This window comes from Strix aluco, chromosome 4, assembly GCF_031877795.1.
Source record: "Strix aluco isolate bStrAlu1 chromosome 4, bStrAlu1.hap1, whole genome shotgun sequence".
NCBI classification, from domain to species: domain Eukaryota; kingdom Metazoa; phylum Chordata; class Aves; order Strigiformes; family Strigidae; genus Strix; species Strix aluco.
The window spans coordinates 124,042,985-124,070,743 of NC_133934.1; the positions used below are offsets into that span (position 1 = coordinate 124,042,985).

The following is a 27,759-nucleotide window of genomic DNA, read 5'->3' on the forward strand; positions in this document are numbered from 1 at the left end:
AATAGAGTAACAGCTTCCTTTTAAGGGGCAGTTCCCACCTCTTCTAGTATGTTCTGCAATACTGTTCAGATACATTACTTAACTGCTCAAACTTCCTCACTGGGCATGGCACAACTGCAGGAAGAGAGGAAGCGAGAGTTATGCTGACTAGTATTTTTTTGCTGCACTTCTCCAAATAACTTAAGGCTACTTAATAAAACATACAAATGCACTAATACTTTCTCATGCTTATATATTACATAGCAAAACATCTTGCTACTATGGTGAAACAAAATTCACAGCATTTGAAATTAATAGTATTCTGCAATTAGTTTGGTTTACTAAGGAGGTAAAGCTCATGCAAATATACCGCCTATATGCATTCCATGAAAATCTGTAAATATCCAATAGTTTGGGGGGGGGGCGGGGGGGGGGGGGAAAACACCCACAGTTGGCCAGTTTTCAAGGCAAATTTGGGAAGTGAGCCGAAGTTACCAGGAGGTGACCAAACAGGATACAAACTCATGTGGTTGCTTTCTACGAGGATTCTGACTGAGCCATCTCATTAAAGTCACCCTGCAGCGTAAGTCAAAACATCCATCAGATATCCACTGGAAACCCAAATTTCAGCAGGACAGTCTTCCCCACAACAGGCACTTCCCTAGAAAGCAAGTTTCTTGTCAGTTAGCCTAAGAGCATGCTTCCAAATTATAAGTGTGCAACAAGAGAGCTATAGAAAGATACAACTTAAATCTTTGTATACAGTTTAATCAATAGCTTGTTTTATTTAGTATATGAAACTAAATAGTCCAGATGTTATGGTTGTGGGAAAAAAACCCCTTGTTTCGGTATTTCCTTATTCTTTTTCCTAAACTTTTGCATCTAAAGCCCACACCTTAAAAGGCAATTATTGCTATACAATAATATGAACATTACTATATGATATATATGCTATATGATAATATGAATGTAAGTTTTCTTGTGATCAGTGTTTTACACTTGTGGTATGTGTCCAATCACGTGTCCCTTAGCTCTGGCAAGAATAAAGACAACAGAACACATTTGAATCCAACAGTAGTTTATTACTCACTCATTGCAGATGAAGTTAGACACTTCAGTTACCAGTCAATATGGGTTTAAATATTAGTTGACAACTGCAGAAAGTGTACAATGAGTACAAAATCATTAACAATAATATAACAAAAAGTTCCGATGTATTAATTTTTAAAACATCAGTTGTACACTATTATACAGCAACCATTATATGATCCTTAACTAACTCAGGGCTTGCATTTGAAAGTACTTTTTTTAAATAAAGTTCTCCAAGAGGTTGAGAGACTGGAGATTACAACTGCATTAGCTCCCAAAATACTACTAACATACAGCCTTACCTTATACAGACAAAGCTGTTTTCTATTTTTATGAACGCTTGCTTTTATCAGGAAATGCAGTAACAAGAAAAATCTATACATAAAAAAATTAAACTCCAATACACAATATATTATATCTATATCTCTATATGTTGTACTACAGATTTCATATAAATCAAGTATAGGCCAAATTTTGGCATCATTTTTAAGTGCATTAAGTTTAATATAAATCCCCCTCAGACTTTGCTCTTACTTTTCAGGTTACTAGCTCCTGATCTCTTTCAGTTATGATACTTTAGACATCTAGAATTGTCTTAAGTTCTAATTTCCACTTCAGGAATATGACCCTTGTCTTTCATTACACTTTCTAACAAAAATAAAGTTGTGGGAAAAACTTGGTGACTAATTTAGTCAAAGTTTAGTGACTAATAAAATTCTCCAACTAGATAGGACTTTTTATTTACATCTACTGGTCAATACCTTTAAGGTAGTATTCTCCTGTGTACTCTCTATTCTTTGATACTACAGGAACAGTTACTAATTATACACTGCAAACACGTATTGCTCTGCTTCATTTTGTTAAATGGACTCTTACCAACATGCAAATAAATTACTTCTGGTGCAGAATGGAATGCAAAGAAATTTTTCTAATGCAGTTAAATTTGCTTCAACTCCAGCATGTGATATTCGCTTTTTAGAGAATAGCTAAAGAGCTATATCCTCTGTCACAAAATACCACATTTTGTTTCCAAATTAAGCTTTGTTTGCCTTTGTTTCAAGTAGTATTACAGGAAAAAAACCAACATTAGTGTCCCAACTAACCTATCAATTTGACAAATATGGTATTTACAGTAAATTTTAAAATAGTCTTCTATATTTTTTTCTGAAACAAAAAGGCCACTTAAGCTTTTCACTAGAATAAAGTTCTGGCATGAATTCATTCAAAGAGACTTCCTCCCACAAAAAAAGTCAAAGTTTCCTCAAAGTCATTTGTAGAACAGATAAATAAATTGTATAAACTAGAAACATTCTACATTAGACCCAAAACCCACCCAAGAATCAATTACAGTAAAGTTGAGTCACAATACCCCAAGAAATCAATTCTCGTCATCATTTTATCTCCTGACATTATTCTGGGATTTTGTCATTCAGCACAATTATGCTATGGAGGGGAAAACATCAATGAAGGGTTGCAAATGTGCAGCCAATTCCAGCTACTAAGAAACAGCTTCCACATTAAGCCCTTTAAAAGTCTCGTGAAAACTGGGGTAAGTATGATTTCAAAGAGAACAATCTCTCAGACCTCAAAAGCAAGGATATTACATTTACACCTTAGAAGGTAAGTCCCTTTGCACACACTGATGCCTGTACACATATGTCAGAGCATGGATCCGACCTTCAGGGTTCATTCTCAGTGTAATATGGGAAGGAACTAGATGCAGAGCTCCCAGTAAAGTCAACAGGAGTTAGACAGCAATGTCCCTTCAGACCACTGAACTAATAAATCTCTTGCGTATTGTGTGTAAAAAAAATAAATGAATCTCAATTTTGTATTGAGAAAGCAAATACTGAAACAGAAACAACTTTTAGCACAACAGATGTATTTACTTACAGCATGCAAGGTTTGTTTTTACGTATTTGAGCAGCTAACAGCCACTAACAGCCCTTAAGTATTTACAAGTCCAAAATTACAATCTTCAGATCAGTAGCAATTGCTTACAAAAAGTTCAGGCTCCCTGGGAAATAAGCAAGAAATGGAGTAAAAAATACTGAAAGCAGTAATAAAAAATAGTAGCGAAGGAAAACATAATAGCTCTTAAAATCCAGACAATTTAACACTGTTCTGGTAAAAAAACAACCAAAACAAACAAAAACAAAAACCATATATCACATTTAGAGATGCCATTTTAAAAGAAAGGCATCTTTTTTTTCAGGAGAAAAGCTGTACGTAAGCTTAAAAAAATTTCCAAATAAATAAACAAAATACAACTCCCTTTGGCTTGCCAATTTACCTTAAAATAGCTTCTCCACCTTCCCCTTTCGTCCCCTCCCCAATTTACAAGGTAATAAGGCAAATGTGATCAGAGACTGAAGAGCTTCATAAGTGATCACACAGGACAAAGACACTTCAATCCCAGTTCATGGTATCAGAAACACAAGTAATAGCTTTTTTATAAACATGAAACTTTTTTCAAAATAATAGATTCTAGGACTTACCCAAGATGCTATGCATATGTTAGTTCTGATTGAGGGCCAAGTCATAACAAATCCTGCTCCTATGTTTAAGGCAGTCTAAGACTAATTCAAGTCTCTTCAGCCTCTTGGAAAACAGAATTTTGTGCCAAATTAACAGTCACGTAGAGTGTAGTTTCAGGTTTTATTTCATACAGTAATCAAGTAAGAAAAATTTAACTCGTAGCTTTTTGTAATAAATGTGTATTTATATCTGCTTCTGTAAAGCAGTAGTATTTCTCTCTTTAGGACTATACAACCTGGAACTGAGGAAGTTCACCAGCAGTGACATATGAATATGTTTTTGCACCACTTCATGAAAAGTTTCAAGTGTATCATCCTTCTGAAAAGACATTTAACTACCTTTTAAAGCTATGTTAAGTTTATTTATAAATAATTTGGTACCAGCTGATGCTCATACTAGAAACATTTTTTCATGTTCAGCTCTAGGAATAGCTATGGGCAAAGAAAGTGCTCCAGTTTGACCTGCTGTTTTCTTATGCCTGATTTGAAGGAATCTTGGCTTATTATTAAACAAAAATATACTAAAATGCAAATATTTAAGTTGGATTTTTAAATTTTTGCATTTCTGTAGTTCTTTATTCTATAACAATATTCATATTGCATGATATTTTGTGCTAAACTGTCCTCTTGAGCCTAGTCCCTTATAAAACATGAAAATAGAATAGTAAAACTTTTTTCACGTAAACTTCAGTGAAGTAGTTGCAGTCTTAGAGACAGGGTTATAAAGGTGCTGTATAAACATTCCGATATACATTTCCTGTGTACTAGACTATGTGATACATGGGACATGACATTTTGAGATTACCCAATGCAATGTATAAAAATATAAAATATGAATTTATGAGTAACAGTAGAATAAGCTACAGTGCAATTTTCCTTAGACTGTTGAAAGCCCTACCTGCATATTTTTTCACCCATTCTAGATCTTCCACAGTAGATTTTATTTTCCATTAACAGTAAAACAGAGCAAGCACAGCTAGAAAAGACAGCTTTAAGAACGCTCTTGTGCTGTAAACTTGGAAGTTCCTAGAAGCCGAATATGTAGGTTAAAAATTAGTTTTGCACACTTCTGTGCTAGAATTTAAACATTTTTTGCTACAAACTGTAAAGCTATTTAAGGAGAATATGCCCTAAATTTCAGAGAAAGTTATCCTATTTTCACTGGTCCTCAGACTAATTTAGTATAATTGGAATACACCACTTGCTCAGGGCTCTAAGCGTAAGGCATTTTGTATACATTCCCCCCAGCTATTTAATCACTATCTTAGTGTGCAAAGCCAAACCAGTGGGAAATCCCTCCCCTCAAAACCTTGGAAACCGATTTACTTTTTACTGCACATTCAGCATTAAACTGCAAAAGAACAGATAGAAAAATCAAATCCGGAAATATGCACTGAAACAAGCTAACCATTTTGTACTAGGTAAGGTCTTTTCAACTATAGAAGTTGTTTAACACGCTATCAGTTCTGAATACATCGGTTTGAATACATTCATAGTGGTGCATTCTGAATGCACTGAAGAAATGCATCAGAAAAGTCAGCTCTTCACATCATCTAATGCCAGCGTACCGTAACTTTGACTGCTCCCAGGAAAGAGATACAAAGTTAATTTGGTTAATTTACATATTAACAGTTTGGAGATATGATCTCCAATACAAAAAACCCTTCCGATTCCAAATGTTGTTTACAAAAAATGTAAGCTTTGTATTCTATCTAATCACTGTACTTCCCAAGCAAACCAAATTATGTTTTCCCTTAAAGAAATGTACAATACAGAACTAAACAATTCATGTCTGGCCAGATAATAAGACAGCTCTTGCTGCAATATGACAGTTCCTGACATGGAAAGAACAAAGTGGGCATCGCATTAACATAGTCAAAATCAAACACAAAAGAGGCACATGAAATTACAGTTGAAGAGTCATATTCTACTTGTTACTGGGAAAAGCAACATGAAAGCTGAAAAGTGCATAATAATTTGGTAAAATTTAGATATGCACAAGCCGTTTATGCATTGACCATACTGTCTTGACCGCTCACAATCTGCCTATCAGAATGACTAAAAATTTAATTTGATCATTATATTGTCCTATAGGTAAATTGTGTAAAAGTGCTCATCATCTTTAAATATAGTATGTTAATGCATAAAAATACATATATTTTTTCTAGAATAAGGATTATATTTTCTAAGCAAATATCTAAAAACAATGGTCCTTCTAAATTAGTTTGGAATAGTGAGGCCCATTTCTTTCCAGAATGGGGTGTTTTTATTGTTTACACATTTAGATAATTAATTTTGAATATCTGTCCACTGTATAAACAATCTCCAGAAAAATATATCTTCTTCCAGTAACTTACATTACACATTAAAAATACTTACAAAAGGGATTATTGTCCATTTACAACATTTTGAACCTAAGGACACGATTCCTGGGTCATTTAATTTATGCAATTTTGATCAGGCTATACTGAGTATTCCGGTTAACTTGAACCATGCCAGTAAGGTGGACGATCCAACATTTAAAAATATCTGCCTAATCATGTAGGATTTTAAATAAAATTAGGCATTTTTACATCACAGTATATATGGCATTTCTTAATTTAGCAACAGAAAGGCACAGTAATTAAACCATAAAATACAGTACCTGAATCACATATATGCTAGTGATATCTACCAAAGCCAATTCAGACATTTTGCTCTGTAGAGGGGGCTAAAGAAAAAGGCTTCTGTTTCTTTTTTAGAAAAATTCAACCTCATTACAAGTTTGGTCCATTAGAAATGCCTATTAGCTGAAACATCTTGAAGCAGGACTTCAGGACAGAATAAAGGAAAGCAGTCTATGATCCAACAACTTGAATAAATTACTATGAAATGGCAAACAGATCATGAATGGAGCTTTCTGATTAGCTGTCAGACATACCTGTTAAAATGTCAATGTATACAGGTACAGTGTGACAGACATTCCAGGTACATTCATTGCATCACACACACACACAGACTTTGTTACAGCAATTAAGTCTAGACATAGCATTTATAGAGTTCAGCACTTCTCGTGGCCTGATATTTGACTTCTGGCCCCACACCATACCCAAAGACGTGCAAAGTTCTTTAAATGCTTCGCCTGCTATGCATTGCTGTTAAAGACCCTGCTAAAGCCAAGCTCACTGGCCTTCCCTTAGCAAACTAGTGCACCTCTTCAAAAAAGCAACTAGCTCTGTTCTCCCTATTTAAAGTGATAAAACTGCATCAAGACAGACCAATAAAATGGAAGAGGCAAGGAACAATAAACATGAGGGAGAACCCAACCGTTCCATATGTAATATAGCGATAGGGAAGCTCAACTTCCATGCGTTGTCTTGCTTTCCGTACATCATCATGTGGTATGCGAAATATTTTACATGCCAGTGGAATAGTGGCTTTCTTCATCGCTACTTTTGTTAACAACAGAACTATTACTCCAATCAACAATCGCAATATGGCTTTTCCAAACACAGTCACAGTGAGAGAGGAAAGAGATAAAGGTAAGGTCTCGGGAGGAGGATCTAGCTTTAGACCCATTATGTAGTTAACGTGAGAGCCACAGGCTACTCCAGCACCACAGCCCAGTATCTGAGCTGTGTCTCCTCGTGATGTGCTCCAGGTGTCTAGAGTAAAAGAGAAGATGCCCAGGGCTAAATGGAGACTGATGATAATTAAGGGTGCATATTTGTAAGTTAAGTTGAAGTTATCAATCAGGTCCACAACTGGATGGAAGACAACCAAGATAAGAATAGCATACAGAAATCCAGCAATAACATCCTGTTGAAGAGAGAGAAAAATATGGTTTCAGTGTAATAACTATTAAAAAAAATATTGTTACATCAGCAAGAAGACAAGCCTAGTTGCTCTGTTGCTAAAAGCAACTTCTGGATTCCCATCTTTTCCCATTTACCATACGAGATTAAATCTTTATGTTAAAGATAAGGTAAGGAATTGCATTTAGTCACTTATTAATAGGACACCTGCATCATGATCCATGATCAAAATTGTAGATTTACAGACTTTTTAGTAGGGCCTGTAAGCGACAGGACAAGGGACAATGGTTTTAAACTGAAAGAGGGTAGATTCAGACTAGATAAGGCAAAAAAATTTTTACCATGAGAGTGGTGAAACACTGGAACAAGTTGCCCAGAGAGGTGGTAGATGCCCCATCCCTGGAAACATTCAAGGTCAGGTTGGACGGGACTCTGAGCAGCCTGATCTAGTTGAAGATGTCCCTGCTCACTGCAGGGGGGTTGCACTAGATGACCTTTAAAGGTCCCTTCCAACCTAAACCATTCTGTAATTCTTCTATGATTCTATCTGCTGGCTACAACGGTCCTTGTTCAGGACCAGGGCGTTCCAACCTACAGTCAGCACAAAGCTAGCCCAGCTAAATAAGTTCTGCCAACTTAAGTTTGCTGGAACAGCTCAATGCTGGATCTAAGTGCCTGGGTGCCAACACACAAGCAGGCTGGCAGCAACAGCTGGTAAGGCAGGCAAGGCCCACTGCAGCTAGGCATTAGAGCAGCTTAGACTTTCCACTCCATCTTCAGAATTAACAATACTGCAAGAACGGAGAACTGTTTCCAACTGTTAAAGGAGAGGAAGAGGTAACTTCTGTAGCTTCATATTTGATTTTCAGTTTTATTGTTTTAAAAATGTCTTTTCTTAATTAAAAGGTTACTCCATTTTTAAATTTAACATTAAATTTCAATTACTGTTGATTAATCACTCAGTTGCACAGTATTATCTGCAACTTTTGTTACCTTTAGTTGTTAAGGAGGAATTTGTTGAAAGGTTTTTAGAAATCCAAGCACTAGAAACCGGATCAGCTTCATTCATATGCTTATCAACTCTTCATCCAAGCCAGGAGCTGGGATTTTGTCAGCAGTATTTGTATTGCTCCATCTTCAATTAATCATTTTTATGTACTAATTGAATGCTTGGTGAAAGCTCTAATACAATTGACTGATATGAAAGTCAGAGACAACTTTCTGCCGTATTTGCCACCCTACACCCCCCACCCCAAACTCTGGCACGATGGTTGATTTGTATTGCAGGCAACACGTGGTTAATCGTATTCACTCAAACACTATTGAGGATTCAGATATGAAACTGCCGAATAACCAAGTCTACATGATGCATCACTATTCGTTGCATGACTTTGTTCTAAGACATTATCTGTCAGATGACATTACCATGGGCTGAAATATCAGTTCAGCCCATCATCCTCCACGCAAGTGGTTCTGACTTGGGAAGCCTCCTAATCACTAATGTAAAATATGTCATTCAGTTTTTCTGAGTTGCCTTATTTTCACACACTCCTTTTACACTGCGTTCATCTACCAGCTTTACAACTCGCTACCGGGCCTACCGCTTCCTGTCTGTTTGGTTTTCTCCTTCCAGCACGTGATCCTCAAAAACCTCTTTAACCATCCTTATTAGTCATCTTACATTCCAATTACCATTTTGTAGTGTCTTGTTTTCCCCTTTTTATATTACATGCATCTGTGTTTCAGTTTTATTTTTTTATCCTTTTTAATAAATAGGTCAGTTTTTCAAAGATGACAACTTTATTATTTGGTTTTAGAAACTTTGGTAAGTGAAACCCTAGCATTTAGCATGGCACTGAAATGCACATGCTTTCAGTAGCTGACCTGGCACCCAAGTGGACATTAACAGCCACTTTCTCATCCTGCAAAATAATTTCTACTCTGTAGAGGAAAACTTAGTCTACGCTTTAGTGCAGTTATCTATTTCTGCACTGAAACTGCTATTAAACATCAGCTAAGCTTCAACTGTGAACTGCATTTATGAAAGTATAAATTAACAGAAGTTCAACATATACTTTTAGCTATTGTCTCAACTTCTCTGCTGAAGAAATGTAAGTATTCTGTTCCTATATGGTAGGACATTCTAAAAAAAAAATCTATATACACTTAGTGCACTGTAAAAACTTAAGTGTGATGGAAGTTTATGAAATCAGAACAACGTTGAAATAAGTTTAGTAGGACTATTTTCTTACCAAAATTGAATGCATTCCCATGTAAATTCGACTACAGCAAACCAAAGAACACCAGCAGAATGCAAGGATCAGTCCAAACATAAGGGGATACTGGTAGGGAAAAAATGGAGAGATTGTATTAGAATTTGAAAAAAGAAATGAAAAAAATCCCTCTATAATAATTCTATAATTAATTCCAATTAATGCAACCTTTTCCTTGCCCTAGCCTACACAAGGCTATTAGACCACCTCAAGTAAGTCCACTTTTCATAAAGTTAAAACATTATTACGTCAAGCTTTTCAACTTCTTCCTTGTCCTCTTCCTTTGCATTCAGGGTATATGAATTTCGGTGTGTTGGTCATATCTTTTCAGACAAAGCGGTAAGAAGTTAATAGATCTTTGTAGCAGTTAGTCTTGCCATGTTGTGATATCCTAAATTGGCAATATGGGCAGAGACAAGCCTTGTGTTATAACTGTGGAACAGTTTTACACTGGGTGAAGCAGTTATATAATATACTAGTATTGTTAACAGTTATCCAGGCAGAATCTAGTAGCTTCACCTTTCTCCTAAAAAGGAAGAACTCATAATAATTTACAAATAAATTCAATCCCTTACGCACTGTTTTAGAGTTTCTGCAATCCTTGACTCAATCTCTGACCATCAGTATGAAACTCCTAGAATAGTAAACTTTTCTGTTCTCTACAAACCCAATTTCCTCCTACATTCCATGTTTATTTAAAAAAAAAAATCAAATAATTATTATCAATTATTTCCATCTTCTGATAGAAGATTTTTTATTAATAAGGACCATTTACCAGGAACAAAGTACTTTGTTTTAATAAACACACATCAGCATGTGTAGAAACTTAATATTTTAACCTTCTTAGGTTTTGGATAAAAGTATGCTAATTCACATCCTAAAGCACATTAAGAAATACTTTCCCCACTACCATATTGCAAAATGTTGTGCAAGACAGGATACAGCTTCCTTTTTTCAGTATTAAAAATAATTATTAGTTCTATAAAAGAAGCAGTCACAAGATAAAATGGCATGTTTCCAAAATTGCTTCACTTCCTACATGAAAGCAACGATAAACACTTTCAATATAAACAAGCAGTCCAGATGTTTCAAACTCCAGAATAAAAACTAAGAATTACAGGCAGTTTTCTTGCCCTTTCCCTTGCTCCTTTTACAGGCAGCCTGAAGGGTGGAATATCCAACACATTAGAGAAAGTATCTTTAATCTTATTGAAGAAAGTTGTAGTCCTCTATGAAGGTCGCTTAACAGATTGACAAGCTTCAAAAATCAGTCCTTCAGTGGAAGGTTTGAGAGCAGATTATCCATCTTTCACATTACTCCAACATTCTTTGAATTCTCAGCTCCAGGACCATGTTAGCATGACAAACCTAAAGAATTTTTCTCAAGCAGAAAATCAGGATGCTTACACTTCACATAAGAAACAGATTTCACATTAAAATCAATTCTCAGTGCCCAGCTCACAGTTGTGCTACATCTGGTTTAAACTCTAATTCCTGTAGCAACATTTGTCTTTGTATCTACTACATTCAGCTACAAAGTGTACCTAAACAATATTGTGCTCTTAATGATTCATTTCTAACCGAAATGATGAAGGAACAAATTCAGTTTCCCGCCTTTCAGAATTACACTAATAACGGGCAAGACACCAGTAACTAGGTCGCACTCCAGGCACAACTGCAGACTTATCAGATGCTGACAATGTTACAGCAGCCACAAGAGAAATCAGTGTACCCTGTCTTGCCCGGCAAGAATATAAATGTAGCCCCACCACTCACCCCCATTACACCTCTACCATCACTTTCATTGCTCTCTGGGTAGGAGTAACTCTCCACTCTCCCCGCAGAGGACTCCCAAAGCAGGAACACTGTATACAGAGGGACAGGTATCCCCTATATTCTCCGAAAGCATGGGAAGACAGACTTCTTGTTTGTCAGAGACTAGCAAGGGAAGACTTACTACCTCCTGAAGCAACACAAACCTCTTGGCCAAAAAATTTAATAGTATCACAATTATTTGGTGGTAGAATGAGCTTGCGTGTGTTCATGCATCTGTCAAAAGTTTCAAATGGTTTTGCCCATCACTTGATACCATACGTTCATTCTTGTTTCCTGGCACACACCTTTTGTGCTTACGGGCTCCAATTAGGGGTGAGGCTTCTCTTTATTAAAGACTCTTCCTGCATTTCTGAAATACCTGACAGAAACAGAAGCTGGAGCTTTAGCAGGAAGACCAATGAAGTGTCAGGCTCAGCAGGCTATATATAGCAGCTAATGATACTGTGGGTAAAAAATTGGGATTGTGGGGGGAGGTTAAAGCGGATAAACAGCCAGACCCAAAGAACAAGGTGTATGAAGGAAAAGGTGTACAAGAGGAGTCTTATTTTAAGAGTCCTGGGCTGGTCATCGTAAACAGCATGAAGAGTAGGATAAAGTCTGAAAATGAAAAGCATACTTGCTCTCAGTTACGGACTCTCAAGGGAAGGGTGTTTGAAGAAGGAAACTGTCAGAAACTCCAACTTTGAAGAAAATCTTGGAAAGAATATTTGGTTCTGACATATCTCACTAATTCTGTTTTTAATTATATTGAGAATAAATACCCATTAAAACATCTAAAAACACTGGCTAGTTTAGTTCCTCTGTAGCAAAGCATCTGTATCCAAGAGCTCAAACACTTCCCTATTGTGTCCCCAACAAAAAGCCAATTATACTTTTAACCCCAATTCATATATTCTTAAAGTAATTAAGAATTTTTAACTTAAACCCAGACAAATTATTCTTACTGAAACAGCTTTAGCATGACCTGTCCACAAATGTGTCTGCAGTATTCCCGCTGATTTATGATACTCTTAATGCGTGATAATAATCATCACAGAAGTCCTAAACCCAGTTTCTTTCCACCCAAGAGAGCTTATTCACTGCAGTATACCTAGCTGTACTATATCCAGTCCACTATAAAAAAAGCAGAAGATGGAAACAATTATTCTAATTTCCTCTGGAATAATATTCCACAATACAACAGTTAAATTGATTTTTGTGGTTAGTTCCCACACCAAGCATTCTCCTCTATGCTCCCACTATGTAACCAGCAGACTTGGGCAACTGTCAGTTTATTTTTGGAGCTCAGTTATCAGTCAGAAAAATAATTACCTGTTTAGATAAAGACATCTTTATACATACAGAAATAAAATTTGATCTAAAGAAGGTTTTAACCTTCATCTGTCCTGGTTTCTTCCAATGTTATATCCACACCTCCCTGCACTGCCCACATAACTGATCTGATTTTCTTCCCACAACCCCAGTACCCACCTGCAGAGCATCATAAAGCTGTATATGTCCTCTGGGGCTCCACAGTTCACTGGCTTCCTTAGACACTAGCTGAAATCAAGCAGAACCTCCCCCCTACTTCAACACAAATAAAGCACAATACCCTGCCTCCTCCTTGGCTTGTTTTCACTCATAGCTTTTAAAAGCAGCCACTGGGTTCAAGAATTCCTACACCACCGAACTGGTAGCACCTGCTTAAAATCTGCCTTGAGGTGGTAAGGCAACTGCCTATTTTGTCTTCACATGTAGGGATAAGTGTACAAGGTGACTAAAGGAGAATATTAACACTCCCACACACCTTTTAGTTCAGCAAGAAGACTGCTCAGCAGCATGCCAAGTCATAACAGGGGATATCACCTTGATCCTTATAAAAAAGCTGACACCATAAATACACTTCCAAATTGTTGTCTGAAAATAATGCAATACTGAGGTACAGCAAGCATTTTCTAAATGTTATTTCATCTAGAAAATGACTGCCTGTATGTATCTTGCATATATACACTGGTTATACCATGCTTGTGTATCTGGAACCTCTCACTGTTTATTCATACGAAATGACCCCAAATACCAAACATCTTCTATTAGTATAGTGCCTTAAGAGTATTAATATTTATCAGCCTTGCTTTATAATAAACAGCAAATTTCACAAAGCTTCTCTCCCAATCTCAAATGAATCTTCAAAGAAAAAAAACCCACCAGTTTTTACTATGTTTTCTACTTAAAATAGGCACATTTTATGAAAGATTAGTGTGAAAGCTTTAATATAAACTAATCTCAAGTGTTCATGGAAGCAAGCCATAAGCACTCATTTTTTTCTTTATGTTTTTTTGAGTCTCATTTTGGAAACTACTGCATTCACAAATTTGAAAAGTAACAGTCATCAATTACCTTTGAGTTATAAACTTTTAGATCTTTTCTATATAGTTGTATATAGACACACTTACAGTCTGTACTTAAAGATATTAAAGCAAGACTGCTGAATTACAGCAATCTTAGCCCCATGGTTCCTTGCATGCCAAATCAGACCTACAGTGGCACAAAGGACAAAAGATCACAAGTTCACTTCCACCCTCTTCCCCAATTCACTGTTATTCTTACTCATTTAAGCATCAGAAGGCAGACTTGTATCATATCTCCTTTCAGATTTATCTGAAAGGTTGTCAGAGATCACAGCTGGCAGAGGTAGACATAAAACCCAGGTTTCATTCTCTCAGTTTGTTCTTTCTGATAACAGAACTGACATATCTTCATTCCTGACTGTACTCAGAGCCACTTAGAGCCAGATATTCAGGAACAACCCATTTTAGACACAAACGTCTCAAACCCTGCCTGCATGCCCTCAATTAAGACCATAGTATGTATGTCCTCAAAAACTCATTATGCTTACATAGCTACCATGTCACCTCAACAATTTTGAGTATGAGGAGTACTGAACTGCATATTGCTTTTTTCTAATTAAAAAACCCAAACTTGTGATTTGAAGATCTTAACCTTATACAAAAATAAAGACACTTGCATAATATTCAGTCTGAACTTCAAAAACCACGTTGACTCAAAACTCAACATTAACCTGGCATTTTTCTCCTTGAGAAAAGTACCCCACGTTCCCTATTAGATCAAATCACTGATATCCAGCTTGCTAAATATTCTTCCAAAGGCCAGAATAAAACTTTAATAATATGCATAAATACATGTTTGTGAAGGCAGATGGAACTGACAGCAAGGCAGAGATTGAAGATAGACAAATGCAACAGAGATTGAAAAGATACCTTTACTGACATTTTGGCTTTTAAAGGTTTGAATGGATATGCTTCTTTGAAGGCATCATACCCATTATGATGTGTCCCAGTCTTAATGTATATAACTAAGAGACAGATGACCAAGCATGTTATTTAAAAAAAAAAAAAAGATAAAAAAGGTTAACTAATATGTGAATTTAAGAAATCAAGTTAAAAAACTAGGAATAAAGCTGAATGAGTAGACTATTCATCTCTCAGGTCTCAGTTTTGTTCCCATATCCAGAATCTTGTTTTAATCAAACTGAATTAAATTGGTCGTATCTGGAAAGCAGCAGTGAAACTACTCCCAGTAAGTCTTTGAGAATTTTATGCACCATGTTTTTAATGGAAAAATCCCATTTTATTCAATTACATCCTCCAAAAAGGGCTTGCAAACTTCTGACTGGATCACATAGAAAATGTTTCCCTCAAGTGCCTATCCTCCTCCCTCCCCTAAGTCTGACTTTTTGCCAAGAGTCTTAATAACATAACCATTGTTTAAAAATGCTCATAAGGAAACAATCTGTCCTAAAAGCTTTGACCTAGGTCAGAAAATTCCTTCTTTCATAATGGAACATTCTTAAAACACACTCTAGATGCTCATTTCTTTACTTTTTAAAAGCACATTGTACACTGGAGAAGTTTCCAGCATTCACAAAGGGTTCCAAACTAATTTTCCAACATTTTCAGAGTTCTGCAGTATTACTCAATGATTTTTTTTTAATCATATGATAGCTCAGAAGTTCAGCTTGAGTTTGGACAATCATTCAGGGCCAGAGTTCACTAAAAAAATCCAAGCAGCACTTGCAGCACCATGCTTTTAATAAGATATCTGGGCTACGTATTAGCAATAGTCATATGAAAAGCTACAACAAATGTTTACATGAATGACTGAGATACCAGTTGGCCAGATGAACACAAACAGCACAGCATATAAATGATTTTCTGGAGGGAGCAGAAAAGGGAGAAAAGGATGGTTAAAAAGGAAAGACTACTTACGAGTCATTTTAGGAAAAACGAACAGACAAAAAATGCCTTTTCAAAAGATGCCAAGGGGTAAATAACACTGGTTAAGCTACATTCATCAATTATTTCCTTATTTCTTCCACTGACCAGAATTAACATAAAAAAGCATAAAAATTTGGGAGTGCTACATGTCATTATAAGAACCCCTTCTTTAAATTCCAAGATAAAGACTTCAATGTCAACCCTGCAGGGAGTTAAAAGGTTTAATTTTCTGCTACACATCACCTGAAAAGAAATTAAAGACTTATAATAGGAATTAGAGCCTGTTACTTCTTTTCCTTGCAGTTATTACCAAAACAATCCCTCCCTGAACATACCCAGCAAATATCACCTACAGCTTGCTCTGTTTACGTCCCTAACACAGTTTTTCTGCAAAGTGAAGTTTTCTCAGATTTAATCAACACACCCTATTTGAAAGTACTAGGAGTGATTTACATGAGTACAGTCCACCAGAAAAAAAAAAATTGCTTGAGAACTATTTTCTTTGATCCTTCCTTCATCAAAAACTCTGCATCTAATCTTACAGCATTTGTTTTTACATATTCCCCCCCAAGATCCTGTACCTTAATTAAAAATTTGCTTATGCAGAACTGAAAAATACATTTAGTGACAATCAACACAGTTCAACAGAACAGGCTGTTGCATTCCTCTAGCAGAGATTCCCCAGTGGGATTTGTAAGAACTGTCTATGCTCTTTTCAAAGTTTTAAGAGCACCTGAAACAAACAGGCTACATAACTTTTTCCAGCTTCCTTTACAATTAAATTACAGGCATTAATATGGTCCACGAAAGAATGACATTACAACTCAAATACACAAGACAAAGCCAGTGCTGACCTTCCAAATTTCCATCTCTTTCTCAAGAGCTCTTCATTGTGTGGACGATTCTGGGTTTTATCACCCCTTCAGCTATGCTTCTTATGTCAGAAGAGTTTTTGTTTGATTGTTTATTTTAAGAAACACATGTAAGAAAACCAATTAGATAAGCATGTATCTCTGCCTAAGTTTCTTCACAAGATTTTAGTATTTCAGCCAAAATCCACTGAGGCTTCTCCGAGAGATGAAGCATCTCTTTCTGATAGGAGTCTGTACTTGCTCTTATACACAGACTTTGTATATAAGATGGCCTCCTACGTGTAGCTTCCAGTTTTATCATTACATCAATCCTGCTGATAATGCAAGCCTTTCAACAAGGACAGACACTTAAAACTAGATTTGCCCACTTTCTGTAAAATTCTCACTATAGCAGTGTCATGATTGGACTATTCACCCAACACAGATAACCAATTATTCCCCATTCCCAGTGGGGATCTGAGAGAGGTTAGCCTTTTGAAATGAAAGAACAGGCAGACAATTCTAGAGGTAGTATTTAGTAGTGGTCAATCAGAATCACAGAACGATGCAGATCTCTGAAATCCCAATACAGATCCTCTCAAACCCATCTCATTTGATTAGATTCATCAGCTTTCATTGATAAAAGTAATGGTGCAGATGAAAGGTTTCTGGAAGGGTGTTTGACATGGTACCACATGACATTCTTACACAACTGGTACTACGGAGAGTCAGTAGAGCACTAAGTAAATGAAAACTGAAAAAAACTTTCAGGTGTGTCACTCAAACCATTACAGAATAGATGCACTTCACTGTGGGTTTAGCAGTAGTGCTTATTAAGGTCACATTATCCTCAGTGTGGTGGACAGACAGTCACCGATGAAAGGATTTGCATATAAAACACTGGCAGACAAGTACACAGGGAGGACAATGCTGTCATATTTAGCGACCTAACCTGCTCCAGAAGATAAACCCACTCAAGCAACATTGGTTAATGTAGTTACAGAGACCAGCTACTCATCAATCAAGGCTCTGGGCTCCTGCTGAATATCAGCTTATTGAAGTTTGTTCAACATCTGACAGTGAGAGTCAGCAGCTCTTGACTGAGCTCTTTATGCAGAGCTGAGGAAGCAGTGTGAACCCATCGCTTCCTAATCCAGCCAACTACTCCTAGAGCCAGGCTGCATCCTGGAGGAACTCTGGGAGAAAAGTGTATTTTCTGTCTCTGATTTTTTTTTTCCCCCCTCCTTAAAATAAACCAGTCAGATTACAACACATTCAGGTACCATCCTAACTCAAGCATCATTTTTAATAACATATGTATTGATATCTATTTGAAATCAGCACTTTAAAGTAATCAAATAAAATATAAAGACAACTTTTTCCCTGTAGTCTCAGTCCTAGGCTTTTGGAGATTTTGTAGATAACCAGCAGTTCACACTATCTCTTCCTCCCTGTTCAGGACACAACGTAAGCCAGCCGAGCTCAAGCTGTAAATATTTCAAAGAAAGCAGGTTTTCCCCAACGTGATAAAGGGTACCTTTTCCTACACCACATTAAGATCTATAAACTCACTGTCTTTGAAGTGTTTGTCCTCCTCTTTCAGGGTATCAAAGCTTCAAAGACAGAAAGAAAAATATCAACATCTGTAACACTCCTAAATTCTTACAAGTCTTTGGCATGAGCTTTGTATTTCAAGGTGACTGAAGCATCATTGAAACAAGTGGTTTTCCCTGCTGAAATTTAACAATATTAAATAAATATATAAAGATTATGCAAGTGGAATCCAAAGTTTCAGGCGAGCTCTCATAATACAAGGAGAAATTGAAAAACTATATTCCACAACAGACGGAACAGTCAACTATTACGAAAATTATCTTAACATATAATTTGTTTCTGTCTGGAGGTTGATTGCATTGAGTATTCCTTATGTCCAAAGTCTCTAACTTGGAAAATTTGTCACAACCATCTTTGAAATACATCATCTCTGAAAATATTTGAACAATTGCATTTATAAGCAAATATTTTTGTTTTACTGTGTATAGTCAAAAATCCTTTTGAATACTATGTGAAAGGAAAATAACTGTAATAGGAGTACTGATAGGCATTGAAACCTAGGAAACACAAACTTAATTCAACAGGTTAAGAGAAAACCTATTGGAATACTGTTTTTTAAATGGACAATTTGGGCCATACCTAGAAAAATAAGAGCAGATTTGCCCTGTTCTCTATGTTGTTGAATGGAAAGACTCACAGATTGTCTTTGATAGAAAACATTACACAATATTAGGAAGTCATAGCCCAACGAAAGCAAACTCCAAATAAGCTATACAGGAAAGCGATTCCCTTCTCACTGGAATAAACTTTTTTAGAGCAAGAGTGGCTTTCTTTGGTTTAGTATAAACTTCAAAGTGATAAGCTCAATTAAAGTTATGTGTATTCCAGAATAAAAGTCCCTGCAGAGCGTTATAGCTGTATTTGCTTAAATTCACACTCAGTCTTGCTCCACTATGATTTTTCTGAACAAACAGTCCTAAGGTGTGGACTCATCATGATTAGAAAGAAAGACTGTACCCCAACATTTGCCAACAAGTTTAAATCTAACAATCTGTATCTACTGATAAATATGTATAATTTAATAAAATTCAGAGTTATTACTGATTTATCATTTATATATCCTTTACTGTTAATAGCTTTCCAAGAAGTTCTGAGGTTGGTCTTTCTTAACTCCCATCTACTTCCAGAAAAGCATGACAAAAAGTTGCTATATAGATTCTACTCCCTTTCAATGCAAGTAAAATATGGAGAACATCAGAAGCATTAGATGAAAGCTTAACTCTCTTTAGAGGTGAATCAAAATATACTCAATATGCCATAGGTGAACTTTTGCTTAATATTTGGAAATAATTTTAAAATTAGAAGGGGGATTTTTTGAAAAAGTTAACATTTTGAAATGGTCCAAGTTGGTTTCAGAGAGGTCTGTTATTCATACCCATTTCGTAGGAAAAAGGAGTTAAAATTAAGACTCACTTTGCTTCCTCACTTCTTAAGCATGGTTCTAAATGAATAATAACAAGGCTGAATGGTTATGATTTCTTAACATGCATTCATTATAAATATGTTTAGTCAATTAGTACAGTACTTCACAGACCACAGTTGCAGAGTTGGCAAACCTAAGATCGAACTTGGTTCACTTGCAAAAATACCATTTCACACATTGTCAGTTTGCTGGTTCTATAAACACAATCAAGCCAGGTTCTCCTTTGTACAGGTGACATCAGTCTGTGCTGAGCTAATTGACTGATAGTACTAAATGGGGTTTCCCACATGCAAAGAAACAGAAACCCAGTTCGTTCTTCCAATTGACATCAGCCCTACACACCTAACAAGCAATAATCAAATACTCAGGTTTTAGTCATTTAAAAACAAACAACTCTAAGATTAAGCATCTCAGTGACAGAACTCCAAATATTTATTTCAAATACCCACAAAACATGGCATTATTCGATGCCTGCACAACTCCAGCAGTGATACCTCACATTTTCCTAGCAAAGAATATGAATCCCTAATAGCTTTCTTTTGGAGACGTTCTATCACCTTGTGGAAGTAGATACATAAACTTTGGTTAGAGAGGCCAAATACAATCTCTAACCTTCAACTATCTCTTTCCTTTCAGGCACCCGTTCTATATGCTCAGATAGAACCACAAAGCGTCACACTGTGACAGCAAGCAACTGGGGATTTTTAACAGGAACTGGGAAGACAAGAGCTCAGCCCCTGCATAATACTTAAAAAGAGAGTTCTCTCTACCAAGATGACATACATCTGACTTAAAACAGGCAGGTATTACAATAAGAATTTGTAAACATTAACGACTTAAGAGCAGACTTATTGCATAACTTCTTAAACATTACACACACAGCCGTCAAAACCCTACACTGAACATTTGTTGCCTGGGAAAGCAATTACTCATTTACTACTTAAAGTGGTGCAGTGATTTAGAGAGCTGAATACGTGTTGTGCTTTCTTTGGAATTCCTACTGATGCCCATACTGCTAACAGCAGGCGCCGAACCACAAGCTACAGCTTGCATAAACCAGATGATCAGTGTTATTTTAACTTAATCTATTGACCCAAAGTGCAACAGGCAGATTTAAAGATTTATCTGAATTAAGGTGCTGAAAAGATCATAGATTATCAGTTCCTGCTAATTATTAGCACGTTAATAGTTGTAAATACTTTTGAAAGTACATGTACTACTCAAAACATTTTGACCATTTCCAGTTTACAGGTAATGAACCATTTCCAGTTTACGGGTAATGAAACTAAAAGACAGCATTAAAGAAAAGGCTAAAGCTACAGACTGACTCAAGCTACAGAGTGACTAAAAGCAAAGAAGGATCAACAAAAAGCCCTTTAGTCCGTGGCTCTGCACCAAAACCTGTCAGTAAAACCAAACGCCTGTAAAAATATCAGATGCCTATCCAAACTTTGTGCGAAGCACTCGCCCCACGAGAAATAAATTGAAAAAACCTCACAGGAAGAAAACGCAGATTGTTAACACAGACTTTTAATGCATACGGAGCTAACCATTCACAAAGTCTTCAGAACTTCCATTCAGAAGGCAAAATTATTAGAACTGCCCTTCTTACCTGAGCACTCGCTTAGATCATAGAAAAATTAAAAGGAAAAGGGGGGTTGGGGGGTGGGTGTTGCGCCGAGGGAAAAAGGCACGAATTCTACATTTTCCCAAACAAACTCAGCCACCTCCCCTCCCAAAAGAAATCTCGTCTGTCACATCCTTACACCCCGGGGCTGAAAACACACGGAGAAGGACAAGGAGGTGAGCATTACCTGCCAGCGGCCGTAGCTGAGCAGCAGGAGCGCCAGGGGGATGGCGGTGCCCGACATGGCGTGGGTGGAGGGCATGCTGTACTCGGAGTTGTAGAAGACTTCCAGCTTCACCACGGGCGGGGAGGCAGGCCGCGGCCAGCGGATGACATCCTTGGTGCACTGCCCCAGGTACATCACCCACACCCAGATGATGATAAGCCTCCGGCCCAGCCAGGCGTCCAAGTTCCAGATGCAAAAGGGGAAGAAGAGGATGTAGAAGAGCTCGTTGCCCAGCTCCGTGCCCAGGCTGAAGAGATAGTAGAGGAAGCGGCTGCGGGTGGAGAACTCCTGGCTGCCGTCCTCCTCCGTGAGGGAGTTGCGGCGCGGCCTCCTCCTCCACCGCTGCGGGGGGCCCGCCCCGCCGGGCACGGTCCCGTTCCCGGCGGGATGCCCCTGCCCTCCCGCTCGCTCCGCGGCCGGGGGGCCGCCGTTAACCACCGGCTCCCGGCCGCCGGCCCGCTGCTCCGCGTCGGCCCAGCCCGAAGGCCCCTCCACCCCGCAGAGCCGCTGGAAGGCGGCCACTTTCCGCGGGTCCTGCAGGTGGGCGGCCAGCCGGGCCAGGCGCCGGCAGAGAGCCATGGCGGCGGGACAAGGCTGCCCGCGGCGGGCGGGCTGAGGGGCGGCGAGGCGCTGCCCGCGCCGGCGGGCGGGGAGCTGAGGGGGCTTCGCCTGAGGGGCGGCGGAAGGGACGGGGGCTCCCGAGCGCGCCGCGGCGAGGGGAGGAGAACCGTTCCCTGAGGAGAAACCCGCTCGAGGGCGAGGCTCCGCAGAGCGACGGACACCGCCCGGCTACCCCCGGCTCGGGCCGCCACCGCCGCTCTTGGCTCGGCTGGGCTGGGCTCCCCGCGCCGCTCCGGCCCCTCACGCCCGCTCCGCCCGGCGGTCGCTCACTCGCTCCCTCGCTCTCTCTACGCGCGCGCGCGCGCTGCGGCCACCTCCCCCCGCCGTCACCGCCCCGCCGCGCCTGCGCACAACCCCCGTCCGCACGGGCGAGGACCCCCCCCGGGAAACCTCCTCGCGGAGCGGATTGGCCGAGGCTCTCTCCAGGTCCCGCCCCTCACTGGAGAGACAGCCAATCAGAGCTCGGCCTTGCGCGAAGCAGCGCGCGGCATGCTTCGGGCCTCGAGCGGGAGGCGCGGAGGTGGCCGAGGGAGGTCGGCGACCCGTGGCCTCCCCCGGCGCGCATCCGTTCCTTCTCGCCGACTGCAGCCCGGTCACCGGCACAACCGGCCCCCAGCGAGCTAGTTGTCCTGCCTTCTGACTTAGAGCGAGCTGCTGCCGCCCTCACCTGGGCCGCCCTCACCTGGGCCACTCTCACCTGGGCCGCCCTCACCTCGGCCACCATGTCTGGTGTCAGCAGAGGCCTGCGCCCGGCTGCCCCTGCCCTCCTCTGCCCGGATCGACCCCAGGAGCCTAAATCTGGTGGTGTAAACATGAGAGGGAAAGTGGATTTCAAGTGGAGACTGTGAGTGGTCTTAGCCCCAGCGATCAGGCCATTTAACCGATGGAGGTGGTGGGTTACCCGCAGGGATGTGCAGCAGGCAGCGCCTCACGGAGGTTTCTGCTGGGTGTGAGGGAAGTGGTCATGCCTTACCCCATCTCTCCATAGTCAGAAGGAGGTTCCACACCACCTCCAGGGTGGGTGTGCATGGCTTAAAAGTTCAGCAAAACCAGAAGACTTGGTACTTTGAAAGTCTACAGTTGCTGAAAATGCCCTGAGAAATGCAAACTTCAGTCACCGGTGCTCTCTGATGCTTCTGCCAGTCCTACTAATACTGATCTATGGCTTGCTAATACTTCAGTGTATATGTATCTTGCCTTAGGAGGTTAAACAAGTGATAAATGTGCTGCTTTGTACCGTTTTTGAAATGGGTGAGCAGTATGACCTGAGTGACTAGTTAGCTTAATAGCTATCCTAACCAAAATAAAAAATCTGATGGGGAATTCAAATAATAAAACGTTGAGAAGAAGAAATATAATACAAGTGCTCTTGGACCACTCAGTGGATAAGGAATTGGCTGGATGGTCACACTCAAAGAGTTCCGGTCAACAGCTCGATGTCCAAGTGGAGAGCAGAGACGAGTGGCCCCTGACCTCAGGGGTCAGTGCTGGGACCAGCACTGTTTAACATCTTTGTTGGTGACATGGACAGTGGGATCGAGGCACCCTCAGAAAGTTTGTTGACAACACCAAGCTGTGTGGTGCAGTCGACACACTGGAGGAAAGGGATGTGCCATCCAGAGGGACCTGGACAGGCTGGAGAGGTGGGCCCGTGTGAACCTCATGAAGTTCGACAAGGCCAAGTGCAAGGTCCTGTGCATGGGTTGGGGCAATCCCAAGCACAAATACAGGCTGGGCAGTGAGTGGATTGAGAGCAGTCCTGAGGAGAAGGACTTCGAGATAATTAGTGGATGGAAAACTGACTATGAGCCAGCAATGTGCGCTCACAGACCAGAAAGCCAACCGTGTCCTGGGCTGCATCAAGAGAGGTGTGGCCAGCAGGTCAAGGGAGGGGATTCTGCCATTCTACCCCACTCCTGTGAGACCCCACCTGGAGTCCTGTGTTCAGCTGTGAGGCCACCAACATCAGAAGGACATGGACCTGCTCAAGCGGGTCCAGAGGCAGCCACAAAGATGATCAGGGGGCTGGAGCACCTCCCTTATGAGGACAGGCTGAGAGAGTTGGGGTTGTTCAGCCTGGAGAGAAGGCTCTGGAGAGACCTTAGAGCAGCCTTCCAGTACCTAAAGGGGGCTACAGGAAAGCTGAGGAGGGACTCTTTATTGGGAAGGGTAGGTATAGGATGAGTGACAACAGTTTTAAACTGAAAGAGGGTAGATTTAGATTAGATATAAGGAAGAAATTCTTTCCTGTGAGGGTGGAGAGACACTGGCACAGGTTGCCCAGAGAAGCTGTGGTTGCCCCCTCCCTGGCAGTGTTCAAGGCCAGGTTGGACGGGGCTTTGAGCAACCTGGGCTAGTGGAAGGTGTCCCTGCCCATGGCAGGGGGGTTGGGACTAGGTGATCCTTAAGGTCCCGTCCAACCCAAACCATTCTATGATTCTATGAAGTCTACACAGTGTTTTAGTAAAAATAGCTATTAATACTGTTTTGAAGAGGTACTTGACACAGATGTAGTACTGCATGATATTCTCACACATTGGGTGCATGCAGTGTCAATAAACCATGCAAATGGAATTTGCTGCCAGATCTTGAGAAAGTCTGTAGGAAAACTTAGTTGAAAGAGATGGTGTCTGAAAAGGTTCTAGTAGTAGGTCCTATGTTGTACAACATTTTAAGCAATGATCTGGAAGCAGATCTAAACCTGCTGCTGCAAAAATTCATCTCCAGGATTAATGGAGTCCTGAATAATGATGAGGACAGGGTACTGATCAGAATGGTTGGTAGAAGCATCTCATTCAGACTTAGTGTATTTTAATCCAGCCAAATATAAAGCTGTCTATCTTAAGAACCAAGTGTGGAGGCTGTAACTGGAGAATAGAAGACTATATCATGAGAAGGTAATGACTTTGGGAAGGATTTAAGAGTCAGGATAAGTAAGCAGTCAGATAAGGGCTGTCCTGTATGCTGCTATGACAGAAAAGGATTAATCAGTGTATAAACAAAGTAATAAAAAAATGTTTATTTTGCTTCTCGTGTTTGGCCTCAGCAATACCACTCACAGGGTAGTGCGTACAGTTCTGGTTTTCAGCTTTTAAGCAGCACATTGGAAAATAAGAGAGAGCAAAAGAGTGAAGCAAAATGTTCTGATGGTTGGAGAAAATGCATTACACTGTCAGATTTTAAGAGCTCAGGCTGTTAAAAGTTATCTAAAAGAGGATTGGGAGGTGACTTGATTGTAGTGTATAGGAACATTCCTCGGGGAAAATACAGAATATTAAAGGGCTCTTTAATCTATTGAAGAAAGGCATAATAAGAAGTAATGGCCGGAGGCAAAAGCCAGACAAATCCAAAGAGGAAGTAAGATGCACATTTTTACATGGTTAACTACCAGAACACATTCCCAAGAGAAGCTGAGGATTTTCCATCGCTTTATGTCTTCTGTTGAAAATTAGATACATTTCTGAAAATTATCTTTTAGCTGAGCAGAAGTTATGCTTTATTTTATTAGATAGTTACAGGTTGAAATCTGATGGTCCGTGATACACATAGTGTCAGATTAACCTAGTGGGACCATCATGTTGTAAGTTTTAGATGCCAGAAGCAGACATTTCATTAATAACCATGAGCATTAGAGTAATTTTTTTTTTTCCTTGAAATACTTATGCTCCAAACCTGAATTAAGGTTTTGCCTGCAGAATGTACTTACTAAGACAATATCTAAAGGTTTTGGCCTTTTGCTTCCCAAGTTTACACTCTTGGGATTACTTGGAAAAAATTCTCTGCATTTCCATTTCAACTTCTGAAGGAATAGATCCTTACAAGAAAATTTCATATAGTCTGGATAATAATCCTCCAAGAAATATTTCACAACCTGAACATCAATTATGTAAAATTGCCTCAAGGCCAAGAGAATCCGAAAACACCAAATGAATCCTGATAGATTTCCTATATTGTACATTATGTATATTTATATGTTGCATATGTTTGGCTCGTACAGTCTTAACCTCACTTGAGGCATTATCATAACATAAACAATTATATTACCAATGGAGGAGCTGCTATTACTGGAAGAGGGATGAATGAAATATAAATAAGATTTCAGATCAGCAGCTTGGCAGAGAAACACAATAAAACCACCCCTGAAATGGTACATAATCAATTTTTCTATCTTGAGAATGGGAGGTGTGCTGTCATTTCTCTGCCTTTGGAGAAATGTGTGATACTAATCCTGCAAGATACATGTGCTTCCTAATTTACATGCTTTCCTTTTTCCTGGCTCTTGAGCAGAAAATGCAAAGACAGGAGCTGAAAAACAAGCTGCTGCCTTCTTTTGTGCATTTTCCCAGAGTCAAGCCACAAACAATCTCCCCTTAAACACAGAACAAACTGAAATCTGTTAATTAACTTGATGATGAATTCTGGAATGAGATCTGAATAACTGTACAGGGAAAAAAAAAAATCAGTGATTACAAAGGATAAAGTGAGACTTGTCTTTATGGTATACAATTGGTAACTTAAAAAAGCAGAAAGTGTTTGTGTGTGTGGTTGAGACTTGTTTACTTTAAACTATTAGTGTGAAAATTACATGACATTAATACTGAAGTAACTTTTAAATTATCTATGCGCATTTAAATAACCATTGCAGTGGGCACTCCAAGAGGAGCATGGAATGCACCCTATAACTGAACTTTTCCAGAAAATGTGTTTCTTTGGAGTATTTGCAGTAGATGGCCCCAAAGCTGTTCTGAGTACATTTCAGCTTACCACACGAGTGCCGTCGGAGCATGACACCCGTAACACATGCATTTTCAAGGATGCCTGGCAAACCAGCGTACTTGCAGCCACGTTCCCACAGGCTGTAAATATTTGACAAGACAGCTGTGGGAATCAATGGCAAATGAGGTGCAGAATACATCATGCTTACAGCTGCTGCTATGACCACCCTGCCCAAGTGACAGGAGCAGAACCAGGAGTTCATTTTTGAAGCAGAACATCTTGCTTGGCATTCATTTGGATGACCACTGGTTACTGAGTGTATTTAAGGTCCTAGTTCTGCCTTGTAAAACTTTAAACAATCGGAGACCAGTTTTTCTGAGTCATCAGCAGCCAGTTGTTTTTCTCTCCTAATATAGCTGAAGGAGCAGGTGGCAGGGCATTCTCCAGGATTGTGGGACTTGTTTTCTGTCATCATCTGAAATAGCTTGAATCTGGTCATCTTTTTGTGGAAAAGACATCTGTTTGATAGCATTTTGTGAAGAGAATTAATGATGAAGGATGGTGTTGTGGTGTAACCTGGCAGCCAGCTACTGGGAAGAAAATTAACTCTATCCCAGCCGAAACCAGGACAGATGGAAAGGAGTATCTGTAAAGGTCTGAATGGCTAGTTTCCTGTTGAAATCATTATTCTAATGTTGCTAGGGTTTTGTAATATTATTAATTATGTTAAAGTACCTAGAGGCAGAGGAAGGCTTCATTTTAGACAATTTTGAATGTAAACTAGTAAAATGTGCTAATCGGACCAGTTTGGGGTTTTTTTAAATAAATTGGTGAGTTGAATACCCAGACTTGAGAAGGCACGAGTGTATTTATCATAAGATTTAGTCTTGAAAAATACA

The 27,759-nt window shown here is 39.4% G+C and overlaps 1 protein-coding gene across 1 annotated transcript; it reads right to left on the reverse strand.

Annotated features, from left to right (window-relative positions):
• Positions 1 to 1,040: 1,040 nt before the first annotated feature.
• Positions 1,041 to 22,448, reverse strand: SGPP1 (sphingosine-1-phosphate phosphatase 1). The gene is made up of 3 exons (XM_074820952.1): positions 21,485 to 22,448; positions 9,652 to 9,741; positions 1,041 to 7,403 (listed from the first exon to the last, which is right to left on the reverse strand). The coding sequence occupies exons 1-3, from the start codon at positions 22,100 to 22,102 to the stop codon at positions 6,852 to 6,854; spliced, it is 1,260 nt and encodes a 419-aa protein (XP_074677053.1). The 5' UTR covers positions 22,103 to 22,448; the 3' UTR covers positions 1,041 to 6,851.
• Between the last annotated feature and the right edge of the window lie 5,311 nt (positions 22,449 to 27,759).